Here is a 19,393-nt window from a genome sequence, read left to right on the forward strand (position 1 = left end):
CCTTTCTCTCCGGGCTCTCCCTCTCGGCACCGCCACCCTTCTCTCCGGGCTCTCCCTCTCGGCACCGCCACCCTTCTCTCCGGGCTCTCCCTATAACGCTGCCCCGTCTCAGGGCCTTCTCAATAACGCCGCCCTTCTCTCGGGCCTTCTCAGCGATGCCCCCTTCTCCGGGGCTCACCACGCCCACACTGGGGCTCCGCAGTAACGCTGCCCTTCTCTGGGGCTCACCACGCCCGCACAGGCCTTCTCAGTTACGCCACCCATCTCTTGGGCCTTCTCAGTTACGCTGCCCCCTTTCCAGGGCTCACCACGCCCACCCTGGAGCTTCTCAACTGCCCCTCTCTGGGGCTGGGGGCTGTACACCCCAAATGCTGCGCCCTCACTGGCGCTGGGGTCCCCACTCTACTGTGAGTCCCCTATGAGGCCTCCTCCATCCCCTAACAACCTCACCCAAACCACCAGTGTAACCAATAGCAAACACAAACAGTAACATAAACACAAGCCCCTGAGCTACAACGCAAACATAAGCCTCCAGCCAAACTACACTCAGGCCTACCAGGGTTCTCTATCCCACCACGGTGACCAACGCTGCTCTGGCATCCCAGCTCAGCTTCTCTTTTCTGGCAGGGAGCTCCTCCTTCCTTAGCTGCTGGTAGGGAACTGCCACCTGGCCTCCTGCCTGTGGTTTATATAGGAACCAGGCCCTGCCCCTTCTTGTCAGCTGGCTAGGCAGGTGCAGATCATCAGCTCCCTCTAGTTGCCTCAGCAACCGGCACCTGAGGAGTCTTCCTGGCTCTCTCAGTAGCAGGCACCTTAGTGCCCTGCTACAGTCACCCTTTGGGCTTGGAGGATCGTCTCCTTCAGGAACGACCACTCTTCTTGGACTCCCAACTACCCTCCCCTCTGGGACCTCAGTGTCTCCCTTTATATACATTATATACGTAGACTTCCAAAAAGCTTTAGATCTAGTATCCCATGATATCCTTGTGGAAAAATTGGAAGATTGTGGGCTTAACTGCTCAGCAGCTCAGTGGGTGGACAACTAACTGCATGGTAAGACCCAGAGAGTTCTCATGAATGGATCTGTGTCGTCCTGGCGAGAAGTGGCCAGTGGGGTCCCTCAAAGGTGCCTGCTTGGACCAGTGCTTTTCAACATCTTTATCAATGATTTGGATGTGGGGGTGAAAAGCTCGCTGTCCAAGTTTGCAGGCAACACCTACAGAAGAGAAGGCTGAGAGGAGACTTGGTGGCGGCTTACCACTACATCAAGGGAGTACATCAAGAACTCGGTTCACCGGGACATGCCTGGGGAAGCCCAGGAGCAATGGAAACAAACTCCTGGAAGGCTGCTTCAGGCTCAATTCCAGGAAAAACTCCTTCACAGTCAGGGTGTCCAGACCGTTGAATATATTCCCTCCTGTGGTAGTGCCCTCCATCGGTAGTCACCAACACTGGAAATCTTAAAAAGGACACTGGACAGTCATCTCGCTGGGGTCACTTGGCCCCAGTTGTCTTTTCCTGCCTAATGCAGGGGGACTGGACCCGATGATCTACAAGGTCTCTTCCAGCCCCTAACAATCTATGAATTTGAGTTATGCACCATTTTCCAGGGATGCATGTACAGCATAAAGCGTAGTTGTCTGACAGGAACTTAGGCCTAGTCTACACAAAAATACTCTGCCATGAGAATTTTAGTTTTGTCAGTAGAGGTTTATGCACATACATAGGCCAATTCCTTCTACAGTGGCAGAAGTCTTATTTTTAGCTAGTGCACCTAAGTCACCTCTTTCAAGCTACATAACTTCTCCATCACCAACAGATGGTGTACAGAGACACTTCTGTGCCCCTGGAGGCTTTAGCCATCCTCTAACTGTAATCCAACAATACCTTAAACTGACTACTCTAAACACCATTTGAACTCTACAGGCCAAAGTTCAAACTGATCAGAATGCTGTCCTCACCTTATCCCTCTATTAAGTAGCCACCACTTTTTAACCCCCACTCCTTGACTGCACACATGTATGGGAATACTGACAGCATGGGTGTGATTGATTCTGCAAGCATGTCTGCCAGTCAGGGAATGATATCTGCAAAGTCCCATGTCACTTTGGGAGCATGATAGAGGTGTTGATAGCACTCCTCAATCTTTGGGGCAAGGACACATATGAGCCCAGCTCTGGGCCAGCAAGGAAAACAACCACATTTACAATCAACCAGGGTAGGACTGGCAAAGCAGTCAATGCCACAGACTTACAGAAGGCATACACCAAGAAGTACAAGGCAATAAACCCCATTTCATGGCCCTTCTCTTTGGAGTTGGACTTCATCCTTGGCCAGAGTCCCACAATGTGATTTGTAAGATTCTGTCTTACAAATAGGCTACTCCAAGGAAAAGCCCTCTGGACTCCCATTCTTGTGGGAAACCATTGAAATCTAATCTAAGCACCACGTAGAGGAGCATGAAGATAACCTGGCCTGTGAGAAGACTGAGGTAGAGAACCCTAACCTCAAAAATCCCCTTTCCCCTTGGAAATCCAGCTGCCTTTCAACAATCGGGGTCTCCAAGCCTAGCACAGCAAACAGAATGGAGCTAAGCCACCAAAACCACTATCATTAAGTGCTAGAATGTAAAATCTTTGAAACACCAGCCTGATCTTTATGTGCATGTTCCCCTTATTCTCCCATCCCTTGCTTTACCCACTGGCATCTACAAAATCAAAAGTAAAACCTTTTTGATTCAGGTGTATGTTTACTAACAAAAAGGCCCAGAAAATAGAATAGTCTTCTGTGGTGGAAGGGGAATGTCCCACTGCAGGTGGAAATAGAGATTTTGTCAAGGATCCTAAACTGCCAGCAACAAAGGTAGATGGGCAGGCTCTGTGATCTCTGGCTTTTACTCCTACCCTTCAAGCAACATGGCAAATAGGTTCTACCATCTGTCTGATGCTACCTCTCCAGGAAAAATACCTGTCCACCACACCAGTCTGCCTTAGTCAGCCATCCTCATCTTTCCCAGTATATACAGAAAAACTCTGGTCTCTGGGTAAGGAAATTCACCTTTTGTAGCCACAGGACAGGTGACTGGCAGCAAGAATGGGTTGCTGGCAAAACAGCCTCATAGCAGCTGCATAGGAAAAGGATATCATGAGAAAAATTAGGGAGGTGTAGCTACTCTTACCTCTCCTATGCCCATCAGTATATATGTGAAACCCCACTCTCCCTTCTTTATCAACATCTTCAATTTTCGTGTTTTTGGTCAGTGGTGCCTCTGTGGGCCAAGTAAGACATATTGGTGGAGATAATGAAACTTTGCTGATAGATCAGTGTGGAAGGAAAGTGTGCTTTAGTGACAAAAAAAAAAAGAAGCTGGAAGCCAGCAAAGGCACACAGCTGAGAGTGACACAGCTCCTGGCAGACAGGCAAAGCTGCAGAAGCTTATGAAGCTGTATGATCAGTGGTCTGTTCCCTACTGCCCCTCTCTCTGCAGGTCATCCAGTAAAAAGCTGCCTACAGTCCTCCATACACACCACTGGAGCAGGCAGTATGGACCCAATTCCCAGATGCTCACTACACATCCACAAACCCCCATGGATAACTTCATGTTCTCCTAACCAAAGTGTAGGAGGCTTAGCTGAGAGCACTCTGCCCTTCTGCCTCTAAAGTATTTTGAATCTGAACTTTTTGTGGGTTTTCCTCTGTTTATAGGTGGTCAGTTGTTTACTGTATTACCTGTTTGAATAAATGCTTTACAATACTTGTTTTTGAGTTTACTAAAAAGTGTTTTATCATTTCCCCCCGCCTCAATTCACTTCATGAGTACAGTACAAGAAATTTATTCTAATTCTCCACATCACCTGGCGCTTCACATCATGTTTACAACATGAAAAGGCCTCTGTCAAGATGCTGCATGGAAAGGCTCTCAATAGCCTCCCACAGCCTCACAGTACTGCACTGTGTGGCATTTATGGTCCTGGTGTCAAATTAGTCAAACTGAGTGGACCCCACTCCACCTGACACCTGTTGAGTAGGGCTTTCTCTTTGGCTTTACACAGATTATGGAGGGTGCAACAACCAAAGGCACATTTGCCTTGCTCACATCTAGCTTCTTCATGAGGCATCTCCAATTATCTTTCAAATAACTAAGTACGCACCCAACTACCATTCTGCTCAGCCTGTAGTTGAACCTTTCTTTGGCACCGTCAAGGTGGCTTGTGAGTCATGGTATGAGGGGGAATGCTGAGTTCTCCTGGCTGAAAACAAGCATATCAACATTCCTGATTTGAATGTGGCAGCTAGAGAAGATTGTCCCTATGTGCAGTTTCTTGAAGAAGTCTATGTGCTTGAATCTGCAAGCATAGGCAACCTTGCCTGACAAACTTGACCAGCATTATTGTATAGTGAACATTTCCTATGATCCACCAACATCTGTATCATCAGGAAGATGCATCTCTTCATAATGATGTACATGGAGGACAGATATCTTCAGAAGAAGCTGAATCTGTATAAGTTTCCCATCAAAAGGAAGTACTAAATGATGGCACAGTAACAGCCTGTATTGCACCATGCCGGCAGTGTACAGTTATTTTTAGCCACTACAACACTGTAGCAATGCACTATAGCAAGAGAGCACTTTGCTGTGGCGATGTAGCATCACATGTAGATGCACCCAGTCTGTCCTACTTAGCTTCTTCAGCACAAAAATCACCAGCCATTTCTTAAAAGACAGACCTACTCTCAACTTTGTATGAAATATTCACAGCACAAAAGTGAGCTCAATATGCGATTTAAGAAAATTGGCTTTGCACATTCAAAACTTCTGCAGCCACTGTTGGCCATGCCATCCTTGAAGAACAATTCAGTTCCACCAGTCTGCATTAGTCTCACACCCATAAACCTTGTTCCAGATTAAACTACAAATATCTCATAAGGAAGCAGGTCCCAGCCATCAGATGCTTCACACTCCATTTCTCCCAGCAGCCTGGCAGGGTTTGTGATTAGCAGGGAGCCTGGTTTTCCGTGATAAAAAAATCACAAATTCTATGATAAAAAATTGCAAATTCTCTGATAAAAATCCCAAAATATATGGTTAAAATTAAATGCTCCCCACAGTCCTAGTGATGTCCCTCACTCCCCCCCAGCCCTGCCTATGCACCTTGCCCCACAGCCCCTGCCCCCCAGCCCTGCTGGAGGGGGCCCCCAGCTGCCAGGGCTATGGGGCCAGGGACCCAAGTCCACAGCCCCCTGCCCACAATGGAAGGCAGTGGCTACTACAGCAGGAGCACGAGCCAGCTCCCACACTGCTGCTGCCTGCTGCAGGCTTGGGCGGGGCCAGCTCCCAAAGGCAGCATGCACTCTAAGGGGGCAGGGAGGACCTGCACCCCCCAGATCTGTGTGGGGGATCCACCCTGCCCCTGTGCACACAGAGGAATCATGGCCAGGGCAGCAAGGAGCTTGCAGTGACAGGCAGCTTTCATGCATGGCCCCGCTGTGCCCTGCCGCTCCAGTCACGCCCGCTGCACTCTGGAGAGCCTGGGGGAGGGCAGCAGGGCAGGGAGCACAGCATTTGTGACCCAGGGTTTGCAGCTGGCCAGGCATTCTGGCCAGGAGGGGGTTTGCAGCCTGCCTGCTCCTCTCCAGAGTGCTTGGCCAGCTGCAAACCCCCGCTGCTTCCAGCCAGCTGTAAACCCCACTTCCCAGTCAGAATGCCTGGCTGGGGAGTGCCCAAGTTGGCTGGGGGCTGAGGGAGCAGGGAGATTTGCACCCAGCCGGGAGCGGCAGAGACTTCCAACCAGCCGAGCACTCCAGCTGGGAGTAGGGAGGCTGCAAACCCCCTCCTGGCTGGAGTGCCTGGCTGGGTACAAACCTCCCTGCTCCCTCAGCCCCCAGCCAGCTTCCCCTCCAGCCCTACTCCGCAACCCCCAAGTCCCACTTACCTCCAGAAAGAAGAGTGAGCCTGAAGCAGCCTCCAGTAAGTGTGAGTGTTGGGCCCTGCCCTTCCCCACTTCCTTCCCCTCCCCACAGAGTTAAGGGTTTCCCCGCCCCTTTTGCAAACAGCTCTGTAAACTGGAACTCAGCCAGCCTGCAGAACTCTTTTCAAAAGGGGGAAATCCATGGGTTTCTCTTCTAAAAGGGAAAATCCGTGTTTTCTCTGATAAAAATGGGAAATCTGTGGTTTTCTCTGTTTTTCCATGGGAAACAGAAAACCAGGATCCCTGGTGATTAGGAAGAACTCAAGCACAGCAGAGAATATTTCTGAATCCATACTCAGATTTGGGAAGTCAGCAGTGGCTGCCTGCAGGGATTCAGTAAGTGACAGGCACAAATACAAACAGACTAAAGTAGGCAGAAATATTGCATTGTTGGTGGAAATGACAACCCACTATTCCTTTAGGGAGGCTAGGCAATCCCATAGCACTACTCAACTGCACCCCACAATTCACTAGTTCTATAGATGCCACAAAAGACCCCAGGAAAGTCTTCCCAAGGGGTCCTTTTGGCTTTTCTGACTCAACTGCTGCCCACAGGGAGAAGTAATGTGACTAGAAGCACAAAATTACATTCTTTTGAAGGTTGGGTGTGACAGCTACTGTATCTCAACAGAACTGCTGCTGGCAGAACTTCCTAGTGTAACTAAGCCCTAAATATGGGCATGCCATACTGACAGAATTGGAATCAGTAGGTGAGCTGGAGCTTCTTGAACAGAAAGACCCTTCCAGCAGTTCCTTCTCTTTTATCCTGAAGGCTCCTTGTTTAGGAAATATACTACCTTGCAGGTTTTCCATAGTCTGGGCAATTTTGTTGAGAATTTTAGAGGCAGGGGGAAATGATTCTTGGATAGGGGGTGTAACTGAGGTTTTGTTTTTTGTTGATTAGTGAATTAAAGTTGCACAAACAGGCTGTTGTTATCACTATCTCAACCTGTGTTCTCAATGAATGGTGTGGACTTTAATAGCTATGAAAGCTGTTAAGAGCGTGAGGATGGAGAAGTAACATCATCGTTTAGGATGTGCCAGAGTTTTTCCTATTTGAAAGGATATTCAAGTTTGATCCAAATTTGGGGCTCAGTTTGAAATAATAATTTTAGTCTGCATAATTTTGTAGCCATTTTAGAGACAAAAAAAATCGTCTGATTTTTGTCATCATTTGCATAAAAATTACCATTGACATTGGAATGGCTGCATCAGTATTTTCTTATCTCTTCTTTCCTGTGTAAACTTGATGATGAACACACTCCCAGCAGAGGTGGTGCAGTTGCCATCCCTAGAGGTGTTCAAGAGGAGGTTGGAAAAGCACCTTGTTGAGCCCATTTGAGCCCATCTACCACCTGCCCATGGCAGGGGCCCAGCCTTAATGATCTTAAAGGTCCCTTTCAGTCCTACTATTCTATGATTCTATGATAATTCTTGTGTGTTTGCTGTTTGGGTTAGGGTTCATTAAAAGTTTCAACTTCTCCATGATTCCTTTTGAAACCAAAGTAAAATCACTACATTAAACAATGATAATAGTGACAACTGTAAAATCTCACAGGCATAAGTGTTGTGACAGCACAGACAGAAGGTTTTCTCTGTAAGAGTTCAAATGTCATAATCGTTACAGAGGACTTCATAGAATCATGTAAAAACAGGGCTGAAAGGAAATTCAGGTCTCCTAGTTCAATCCTCTGATGTGAGGCAGGATTATTTCTGTCTAAACCTGCCCTCATTGTTCTTCCTAATATCTTAACGAAGTCGCACTTGTTGCAATTTCAGCCCCTTACTTCTTGTCCTGTTCCTTGTAGACGGAGAATAATTTATCACCATCTTCTTTAGAACAGCCCTTTTGGATTTGAAGATAGTTATCAAATCTCCCCTTAGCCCATGATGAGATGTTGTCTGTGTGGGCCCCTTGCCTCTGAAGTTTGCTTGCCACCTAAGTCTGGGACTACCCAATGCTAAAGGAACCCTGCCAAACTTATCCTTTCTCTCAGGCCTTTCAATTTGGGTAAATCAAGGAAACTGTAAATGGCAAATGGAAATAGCTAGCCCCAGTACTGGAAGTTTGGTACCCAAGGAAAGCCTGCAGCAGCAGCCCGCCCTTGCCCCACGCAGAGATCTGGGGGGCACATGCCCCGCCAAGCTTGCCTAAGAGTGCTGCCCTCCCCCTGTCCCTGCACCCCCCCTCAAAACAAGCTGCTCACGGCTCCATCCTGTTCCTCACCCCAGGTTAGCAGCACCTGTTGGCACCCCTTTGCTTCGGCACCCGAGGCAGGTGCCCTGCTCACCTCCCCTCCCCCTCCCCTTGTTACTATACTGGCTGGTCCGGACAGGAGAGTAGATGAAGAAGAGTTTGTTAGAGAGGCAGTTCTGGGGATCCCACAATACCAAAATCCACCCATTTTAAACACTGGGTGACATAATTCCACTGTTGGTTGTCTAAGTGTCCAATTTAGATAATCTGCATAGCATTTTTGGTCGTCCAAGTGCTAATATGCCACTCTACACACAAGCAGGAATTCTGTTCCTGGATGCAGTCTGCAAGTGCACAGAGTCGTCTACATGCACACAGTGAGGAAGAGGACCTTCCTGCTACCTATAGTTCTTCTCCAGGAGCTAAACTTTCATTAATACAATATTTTTAACCTGATCATTTCCAGATCAAGCAAACTGAAACAATGTTATTTCTCTAGGACAGTACTAGATGTGAACTGCCTTGTCTCAATGACAAACACTGTGAAAGTTAGAGGTGACCCTGAAATATTATTACTGTGACTTATAAGAAATGTTCAATTAGTGTGCTTATTCTACAATTCCAAGCCACCTCTTTCCTTCTGTGGTTCCAAAAACCATTAAATACTTCAACACAGTTGCCAAAACCTCTAGCTTGCATCTTTCTCTTGATAACATCTACATTTCCAGTTTTGAATTCTAATAAAATTGGCAGTTGGAGCTCTCAACTGCACATTAGATCCACTTTGCCTTTGAACACAGTTTTTCTCATTTGAATGTGCTTTTTAATTCTCTATATGCTTAGAGCTCAGAAGAAATACACACTGAAGTCAGTTATGGAATCACAAAAAATTAGGGCTGGATGGGACCTCAGGAGGTCATCTAGTCCATCTCCCTGCTCAAGGCAGGATTGTCTGTGTCTGAACCATCCTAGACAAGTGTTTGTCTAACCTGTTCTTGAAAACTTAAGGAATAACTCTCACACAACTACCAGACACAACGCTTGTAACATCAAAAATATCCTTTAATTTGCTACAGGTAAAGCAGAAGAATGATGGCACTGTCAATATCTTGTCACTTCATGGACAAGAGTAATTTGTTAAAATACTCAAGAGATTCAATTGATAGGATCATGTCCCTGGCTAGAGAGAAAGGGAAAAACCCCCACATACTATGCCAAACTTACTGTGGAGTAAAATAGCTTCCTGATCCAAACTGAAGGGATTGGTGTGACTGTGAATGGAGAAGCAAGATCCTCTGGCCAGGAATCTCTGGGTTTAAATCCCAGCAAGAACATCAGCACAGCCCAGTCAAAATCTTCAGCCTTAACTGTGGCCAACACCCAATGCTTTCAGGGAAGTTGAAAAAAACCCCTTCAGACATCAGCCCAAAAACATGGGATAACCAGATACTTTCCGCTCTACACTGCAACCTGGGGTCTGCAAGCACAACTCCATGCATCACACTCTCTGCCTGAAGAACCAGAACTCCCTTTTCTATCATCCTATTGTTGTCCCCAAAGGACAGTGAGTTCGTGCCCGGTGCGCTTGTGTCAATAAACACACAGGGGTGAAGGATCCAACTTAATCTTTATTTTTGTGCAGAAAGTGGCGCTTGGCAATCGTTTGCAAAGCAAGCACCCACACCCCAGTGGGCGTCTGTCTTATATAGCTATGTAACAGGTTAAACTTGCTGATGTGATGAAATGTGTAGCAAGCCCAGCAAGTAACCCCCCTTCCAGCTCCCTCCCAAGTAACCCCCCTTCCAGCTCCAGAACTTTGTTGATATAGCTTTTTTTCTAGTGAGGCCAGCAATTAAACAACTAAGCAACAAGCGATTTTTTTTAGCCTAAACAACCTATTTTATGTCCTTGGTTAGATAAAATATTTTTTTAGAACACAAAGCTGTTTTTGAAGTAGAAAATGCATAGTAAAAGTTCAGGGGATCTCTGCTAGACATGGCTTCTAGCCTTATTTGTGTTTCTAGGGGTTTAGCCAGGTGCCCCTGAAACAAGGACAGCCAAAAGATGTTGGGCCCTAAAAAAAAAGAGGCCATCTATCGGATGGCAGTCCCAAAGACCAAGAGACAGTTACAAGGCTTTTTAGATATAACAAAATTCTGCCGGATCTAAATCCCCAATTTTAGATTAATAGCCAAGGCTCTTTATAAGGCCACTACTAATAGTGAGAGAGATTTAAAATAGACGACAAAATGCCAAAAGAGCTTTAACACTATCAAACAGGCCCTTATGACAGCACCGGCCCTGGGCCTACCCGATCTAAATAAACCATTTCAACTTTATATACATAAACGCCAAAAAATAACATCAAGAGTGCTGACCCAGTACTTAGATAACTAAAAAAAAACAGTGGCCTACTTCTCCAAACAATTAGATCCCACTAGTTTAAAATGGCCGGCCTGCCTACAAACAGTGACAGCTACCGCTGTGCTAATAAAAAAATCTAAAAAACTTACTTTAAAACAACCAATGACTATATATACCCCACATTCAGTGCTGACGATAATAAATACAAAAAAAAAACCTGGCTTTCCCCTGGACAAATGGCTAAATACCAGGCAACACTCCTGGATCAAGAAAACATCCAGTTGCAAACCTCTAATACCCTAAACCCAGCCACACTGATGCCATTAAAACAGGACAAAGGATTACAACATAATTACATTAAAACTATTAAAAATATATATGCTAGCCGGCCGGATCTTAAAAATGCCCCACTACCTAAGGCAGACCTTAAACTCTACACAGATAAAAGCAGCTTCATAAACAATAAAACCCAAAAGGTGAAATACGCCGTGGTTACATCATGGAATACCATAAAAACAAATGCCTTGCCTCCAAATACCTCTACACAGAGAGCTGAGCTTATTGCGCTGACCCGAGCTCTCCATTTAACAAAAAAAAAGATAGCCACTATATACACGGATTCAAAATACGCCTTTGGAGTCTTACACGCCCACAGAGCTATATAAAAAAAAAAAAAACCTCTTAACGACAAATAAAATCCCAATAAAACATAAAACAAAAATCCTAAAATTACTTAAAGCCGTGATAAAACCACTAAAAATAGCTATGGTGCACTATAAGGCCCATCAAAAAAGAGATGCTGATGTTATTAAAAAAAATCAACAAACAGATGCTGCGACAAAAAAGACAGCTAGAGAACAAGTTCAAAAAACTCAAATGTTGACATTAATGCCTCAGATAATGTTACCTAAAAAACCTCCCAAATATACTAAAAAAAAAAACCAACTCGCAAAAAAATTAAAAAGCAAAAAACAACAAGATAGATGGCGGGTTTTGCCTAAGAGACAAATCCTGATGCCAAAACTGATTCTTAATAAAGTGCTCCAAAAATACCACCAAAACACCCATATGAGAGCTGATGCCATGACCCAAGGTCTCCAAAAAATTATAATAAGACCTAAAATAAAAAAAACAACAAAACAAATAGTGCATAGATGCCCTGTCTGTTATACCAACAATCCTAAGATTTCCCCCAAACCTCCGCCAAGAACAAAAAAAAAAAAACTATTTACCAAAAAGTGTTGACTGATAAATTTCTCTAAAATTCCCAAAAAGAGACATTACAAATACCTGTTAGTGCTTGTGGACACTCTAACTAAATAGACAAAAGCCTTCCCGTGCCAAACCAACCAAGCAAAAGAAGTGGTCCAGATAATGCTAAAAAAAATGATTCCACGATTCGGAATCCCAAAAGTATTAGCCTCGAATCGAGGGCCACACTCGATTCGTGTCTGTGTCGTGTCTGTGTCGATTCGAGTCTGTGTCAAAAGTGACCCAGACAGTTTCCCGGGCTCTAGAGATACAATAAGACCTTCACACAACATAGAGACCACAGTCAAGTGGACAGATAAAACAAATAAATCAAACTCTAAAAAGACAGCTGGCTAAACTTTGCCAAGAAACTCAGCTAAAATGGCCCAAAGCTCTGCCTCTTGCCTTACTTAGAGTGCACATAGCCCCTAGAGCTAAATTGAGAGTTAGTCCATTTAAATTAATATATGGCAAGCCATATCCTAAAAATCCAGTGATAACACATAAATATCAAATACATATAAAAAAAAAGGTTAAATAAAAAATTATTTATATTCTTTGTCTGCTATATTGTCTTCTCTCCACAGGTATGTCCAAAAACAACTTCCACTCCCTCTAGATACACCAGTCCACAAGTTCCAGATCAAAAACAAAGTGCTGGTCCAGACATAAAAAAACGAGCCGCTTCAGCCCAGATAAAAGAGACCATATCCTGTGATTCTCACCACTCACACTACAGTAAAAGTTCAAAAAATAAAGCCATAAATACACTACACTCAAATAAAAGCCGCACCAAAAATACCACCGACAGGAGAAGTGGCTAAGAGTGTCACACCAAAAGCCGACACAAACGGACACCGTTAAACAACAAAGCCAATAAAAGGACTTAAATTTCTGTTTAAACGTCAACCATATAAAAAATAATTCTTTACATAAATATAATGTTTCTAAAGTCTAAGGGGTTGGTACATCAAAAGTTCAATAAAAGTCAAAATGTGTGGGTTCATTTAACAAAAAACATATTACTATCCTCTCCATAAACTTATCCCAGCACCTTCAATCTTCTTTCATAACCAAGCCAGTTGTGGACCTTTGCTTCATTTTCCTGCTGCTGAGCATAGGCTCTGCAAATCAAAGCAGGTGGAAATAGCAGATGAGTTTCTCATGGCCTCTAAGTAAAGCTCTGGGAGGTTTCTGAGCTATGCATGTGCTCTTCCATAGAGCAGGCTGAATGGCATTTCAGCAGTAATTGTGTTGCATTGTGTAGGCTTAGTACAGCATGAGCTCTGTGAGGTTTAGGGAGATGCTGTGACTGTTCATTGCATCTGATTTGTGAAGAAGAAAGTGTTTTCCCCTCTGGGCTGTGTGTGTCACTGTTTCGTGTAAGCCCTGCATACATTAAAGTGGAAATAATATGGCAATCATCCCATAACCCCTACTTAGCTGGTTGCCTTCTTGACATCTAGCACTGCAGTTACAAATGCTTATTTTCCTGGGAGAAATCAGTGCTCAGATAATGAATATTCTAGTTGACTCATTAGGACCAACACAACAAGAGAACAATAGGGATCTCGCAAGATCATCGGGTCCTACCCCCTGCCCAAGGGGCAGAAAGTCAGCTGGGGTCAAATGATCCCAGCAACATAGGCATCCAAGCATTTCTTGAAAATGTCCAGAGCAGGTGCTTGCACCACCTCTGGGGGGGAGTCTGTTCCATGCCCTAGGGACTCAGACAGAAAAGAAATTTTTCCTTATGTCCAGCCTAAAATGGTCTTGCAGGAGTTTGTAACCATTGGACCTTCTCTTCCTCTGGGGCACCCTGGTGAACAGACATTCTCCTAGTTTCTGATACACACCCCTTATGTACTTATAGGCTGTCACCAAGTCTCCCCTGAGCCTACACTTTTCCAAGCTGAAGAGTCCCATAGCTCGAAGTCTCTCCTCATAAGGCCTGCTCTCTTTTCCTCTAATCATGCATATGGCTCTCCTCTGGACTCTTTCAAGCTTCTCTACATCCTTTCTGAATTGCGGAGCCCAGAATTGGATACAGTATCCCAGCTGCAGCCTCACCATGGCTGTGTAAAGCAGGATGGCTTCCTGGGTCTTGCTTGAGATGCATCCGTAAATGCAAGTCAGAGTTTTGTTTGCTTTGCCAGCTGCGGCATTGCCTTGGTGGCTCATGTTCATCTTGTGGTCAATTATAACCCCCAAGTCTCTTTCAGTAGTGTTGCTAGCGAGTGTAGCACTGCCAAGCCTGTAAGTATGATGCAGGTTATTTCTCCCAAGGTGGAGCACCTTGCATTTCTCCGTGTTGAATGCCATCAGGTTTTGATCCATGCACCTTGCGAGCCTGTCAAGTTTGGCCTGAATCACCAGCCTATCCTCTAATGCGACCACACTTCCCCATAATTTGCTGTCATCAGTGAACTTAGCCAGTCCGCTTCTGACACCGAATAATTGATATTGGGTTCCATACATATGTCTGACCACACTTTGGATTAGAGGTGGACAGGAAACAGTTTTCCCATCCTGCAAAGTTATTTGAGATTTTGAAACATTTCCTGTTTTACAGTGGGATGCACTTAAGATCCTTCAAAGTTTTTCACTGGAAAAACATAAAGCAGACAGCCATTAAAAGCAGAGCACTCACCTCAGACATGGCTATTTCATGGTCAAGCACTTCCTTTGCCTTCTTCTGACCAAAAATTTGAAAATAGGTCTTCCAGATCTCAGACAAGTCCCTTGATCTTTAGGATTAGTGGCTTGGCTACCATGTTCCCTGCTGGAACTATTCCAATTTTAATAAATAATTGATATTCATAAGAGCAACAGTCTCAAGTTAGGTCTCCCATTACCTAGGCTGTGCTAACTGATGAGCTATAGAATCTTTCTGATGCAATGAATATTTAATTTTTTTAGACAAAAGAAACAGCAAGCTTAAGAAACTCACTCTAGCATACTCTACAGATTGGTGGTTACCGGGAAAGCTCTGACCATCAGGCTGTGGCTATTCTGGGAAGGGCATATGTCGCTGGTATCTCTGCACTACAGGCTGTAGTAAGAGTAAAGATGAATAAGGTAACAGCATGCAAATTAACTTAGGTACTGGAAACAGTATAGCCATGGAAGCTCACCTTGTTCTAATTTACCCTGCTTTGAAGTTGAGCTCCATGTTGTTTTGGTTAGATTGCATCCAGTATCTGAGCTAAGCCACTTAAAGCTGCTTGAATAGCTCTACATAGCATTGTTCACGGTAGTGTAGACATGCCCTCTCCTTCCCTTTCTCCCTAGAGCTAAGAAACCCTTCCCACCAGAACTGACACATTTCTTAAAATATTTGTGTTGTTGAATTGGCACTTTCTGATGAAAAAACTAAATTCCAAAACTTTTTTGTTGAAAAATTTCTGATTGGCTGTACTCTAGATCTATATTTTGCTCTAGGATTGAATATAGAGAGAATAAGGGGAAGACTTTTGTTAATGGTCAGATCATCATCTCCTCTTATATGATGCTGAGGATTATCTTTTGTCCTGGCAATTTTAGAGATAATATTTTATAGTATAGTTGATGGACCACTCTGTCGATAGCCTGAGAGGACAGTATGATTACATTTTGTCCTCAACTATCAACACAGTGGCTCCTAAATGCCTCCTCTCTCTGTATTATCTTCACAGGTCACCTTGGTATTCAGATGGTCTGCGACAGATGAAGCATGAAGGGAGCAGGCTAAAGTGCAGTGATGGAAGTCACACTCCAAAGGTGATCAGTCGTGACACAAAGAATTTGAAGTTTCATTTCTTGGTTGTGATGGAGATGAAGAAGGTTTTCTTTTTCTCCATGTAGTGTCTGTGAAGTCCTATGCAGTCTGCATCGTAACAGACTAATATTTCTTGCTGTTAGACAATTTTCTATCTAATTCATATATGGAACTGACTGGATTCATACCAGATTAGCTGCTTCTGTGGTGGCACTTCTCCCTCAGGGAATAGATGCAATGTGTTTTTATCAGTTTTGCTTACTGATGTTCTGAAGCTGTTGGGAGAACCTAACAGTACAATATGCAATTTGGCTCTGTGATCTCTCCTAGCTGGATATCTTGCATTGGGTCTATTATTACTGGATACACACATTTTTAAATAAGGGCTGGGTAACTTACTCAAAAGAATCTTAAAAAGCTTGGATGAGAGATTTTTGGCATACTGATGTTAATGTTTAATAAACTTTGGAAGCTAAGGGAAATTGTTGAAAACTGGAAGACAGCTAATATTTTGCCAATAAAGAAAAAAGAGCAAGTAGAATGAACAGGGTATCTACATGCCGGTTAGTTTGGCATCAGTCCTTGTCTAAAAAATGGAAAAGTTGATTTCCATAAGCTTCAGCTTTAAAAAAGAATTTAAGGATGGAAATAATTGATAATAGGCAACCGTTTTATGTAAAATAGGCATTGTCAAGCAAAAGTGATTGCATTCCTTGAGGAATTTACAAATTTGGTTGCCACATGGTAACTACACGGATATGATGCACTTATTAGACTTTTGTAAGACATTATTAATAGTATTGTATAACATTCACATTTTTTTAAAATATTATCTAGAACTAGATGCATAATAAACAAACTAGCCAACTGACTCAACTACTTAAAAAGTAGTTGTCAGTGGATAACCTCACTGAATAATAATGTTTCTACCGATGTTAGTAACTGGTTATAGGCCTGATGCTAGTAAACATTTTCAACAGTGATCTGGAAGTATATATGTTAAACATTTCTGGTCACATTTGTGGATGACAAAGAATTGCACAGTGATAAATAATGAGAACAGGACAGTCATGCAGAATGTTATTGATTGCTTCATGCACAGAGCCCATGAATTTTCATACTACCAGAGATACAGAGTTCTGCATTTAGAAGTAAGTAATGCAGGTTAATCCTGCAGAATAGGGGATTGTGTCCTGGAAAGAGCTAGATCTGGATGGGATTTGGGGATCATAATGGTCGAACAACTGAACAAGAGCTCCTAGCATGATGTTCTGCAAAAACAGATAATGGAATCCTTGGATGCATAAATGATCAAATAATAAGTAGGAGCATGGAGGTAGTTTTACTTCTTTATATGGTACTGATGAGACTACTATTGAGATACTCTGTATATTTTGGTGGCCACATTTCAAAAAGCTATTGGAAAATTGGAAAGAATGCAGAACAGAGCCATAAAAACATTCAAGGATGGGAGAAAACATCCTGCAGTAAGAGGCTTAAAGACTCCCATCTCTTTAGTTTCTCTTAAATAATATTAATCTGTGACCTGATTACAATGTATAAATGCTTTCATGAGCAGAAAACGGGTACCAAGGGCTTTTTCTTTTAATGGAAAAGAATTGAACAAAAAACAAGGGTTCAAAGATGAAACCAGACACATTCAAACTGAAAATTAAATGCAATCCTTTAGCAGTGGTTAACTGGTAAATGGTTAATTGTTGGGAAATAATCCCAAATAAAGCGGAAGATGTTCCCTCTCCTGTTGTTTTTAAGTCAGGCATGGATGCATTCCCAGAAGTTGTGGCATGTAGTCAAACACAAAGAAGCTACTGGACACCATACAGAGAAAGGTAGTTAACTGTGTTAGTCTGAAGTCAGGCAGAAGGCAGGTGCATCTCTGCCCTATTAACTGTAGGTTAATAACCTGTAGTTATTAGCCTGTGATATATAGGAAGTCTCTCCTGGTTTTCAAAACTCTGAATCTATGAATTGGTACAGGAAGGACAGGTTAAACCCTGAGAGTAGATGAGATAACCTAGAAATAGGGTATAAAGTGAGTAAGAACATAGAACCTAACAGAAAGTGAAAGTAGGTGGTGATGGTGACTCTACCAAAGGAGGTGCTCTAGAGCAGAGGGAGAACCAGGGAAGGCTTGTTTTTCCAATCCCAGTGAGGATCATATATATAAATAAGGTGAGGATACAGCAGTATTAAAAGCAGCAGAGAGCTCAAGAAGGTTGAGAATTAAATAAAAGCCAGAGATTTGGCAAGGAAGAGGTCATTAGAGACCGGAATGAGAAGGTTTTCAGTAGAGTCGAAATACTGGAAACCAGTTGGGTGCAGACAGAAGTGCAGTCCTCAACTGTAACTCAGAATGATTTTTGCAAAGTGTTCTCAGTTGCAATATTACCCCAGACCAAAGATAAGTTCACTGTTGGTTCCAGGGGGGAAGGGAATTTAGCTGTGGGACTGGAAGCCTGCAGCCAGGTTCCCACAGCAACAGCCATGCTCTGTGCCAGTGCTCACTGTTTTGAGCATGGGAAGGGTGAAAGGCAGTGGAGAGCTTGTTCTTGGGGCTGGTGCTGAAGGGTGGGGTGGGTGAACTGGAGCCCTGCCACCTTAGCGGGGGCTCCAATACACCCACCTCACCCTCCAGGGGAGGCTGAAACCCCCCAGACTGAGCTCCCTGCACTCCCTTTCCCCCCTCCTATTCTCAAAACAGGGAGAGTCTAGGAGCTCTGCAGACAAAAGTTACAGAAGATGCTACTTTTTTAAACATCTTTATCTAATACCTCGTGTAATGGGGTTTTTCACCCAACCAGGCATTTTTTAAGATGTTTGCAGCTGGGCACTTGTGTTTGGTCACAGCTATAGACTGCTTTCTGTGGCCAGATCAGGTGAAAATTGTCACTTCTGTCTGCAATTGGAAGGGATCCAGTGCAGAGCTAGAGGAAAAGAAATCCATACTCACTGTAGGGCAGAAGAGAAGGAGAAAGTTAGGTCAGCATTTAAGAGGACAGGTATGGTGGAGAGATGTTTATTTGAGGGTAGGGGAGACCAAGCATACTTTCAATGAGGGGGAGGGAAAAATCAGAGAAAAACTTAGGATTGTGTAGGAAGGTGAAGAATGATGTGAATTAGGAGTAATAGAAATAAAGAAGTGGGAACAAACAGGACCATCAGGGCAAATGGACAGATGAGATTGAAGAAAAGATAGAAGACCTCAGTGTCTTCTAGATAGGGGGCTGGACAAGATGTTTGAAAGAGTAAATGAGAAAGAAGAGGAGGTAAATGGCAGGAGATCCAAGTTGACTTTATCAAATTTCTCATTAAAGAAGAAAGATCTTGTGCAAAGAGAGGAAGGAACAGGAAGAGAGGAAGACTTAAGGAGGGAGTTAAAGGCTGTTCCTGGACCGTGGTCATTTCTTGGCTGTTCCTGTTCCATAGGGGCAGTAAACAGCTATTGTCTTTCAATCAAGCAGTAGCTGCAGTTAGAATTTTTTTGTTTATTTATTTCCCCTTTATCCTTCCATTTTTTAACACATGTTTACATTTATACACTCATTTTAAATTATTCTCATTCATCTGTTATTTAAGAACATTGCACACCTCTTAGATTTGCAGGAAACAGCAGGCAGATATTCTCAGCTAGATTCAAGTTCCTATCTTCCTGCTTTCCTCTGGCAGGGGAATGGGTTTTTACTTCTATGCAATACTGTATATAAGGAATGAATCAATCCCTGAATTAAGAATATTCAATTGGACTTTTGCCTTTCAGATGTCTTAGAAGTAAACACAGGCATTCAAATATACACCTTCTAACCAGTTTTCTTTTATTTCCTAGGTCCACCTGCT

At 43.6% G+C, this 19,393-nt stretch overlaps 1 protein-coding gene across 2 annotated transcripts in view; it reads left to right on the forward strand.

Moving 5' to 3' along the window:
* LOC102381092 (matrix metalloproteinase-24) overlaps positions 1-19,393 on the forward strand; it is a 253,273-nt gene extending 233,880 nt beyond the window's left edge. Inside the window, exons 5-6 of one of the 2 annotated variants that reach the window (XR_003096342.1) lie at positions 15,456-15,540; positions 19,383-19,393. Coding sequence is in view for 1 of the 2 variants with exons in the window: in XM_025216074.1 (XP_025071859.1) it covers positions 15,456-15,490 (35 nt within the window). In the remaining variant the exon portion in view is untranslated. Of the gene's footprint in view, positions 1-15,455; positions 15,541-19,382 lie in introns of those variants that run through there. The other variant, XM_025216074.1, reaches the window with a different exon arrangement.

The sequence above is a fragment of the Alligator sinensis genome, unplaced genomic scaffold (genome assembly GCF_000455745.1).
Source record: "Alligator sinensis unplaced genomic scaffold, ASM45574v1 scaffold398_1, whole genome shotgun sequence".
NCBI classification, from domain to species: domain Eukaryota; kingdom Metazoa; phylum Chordata; order Crocodylia; family Alligatoridae; genus Alligator; species Alligator sinensis.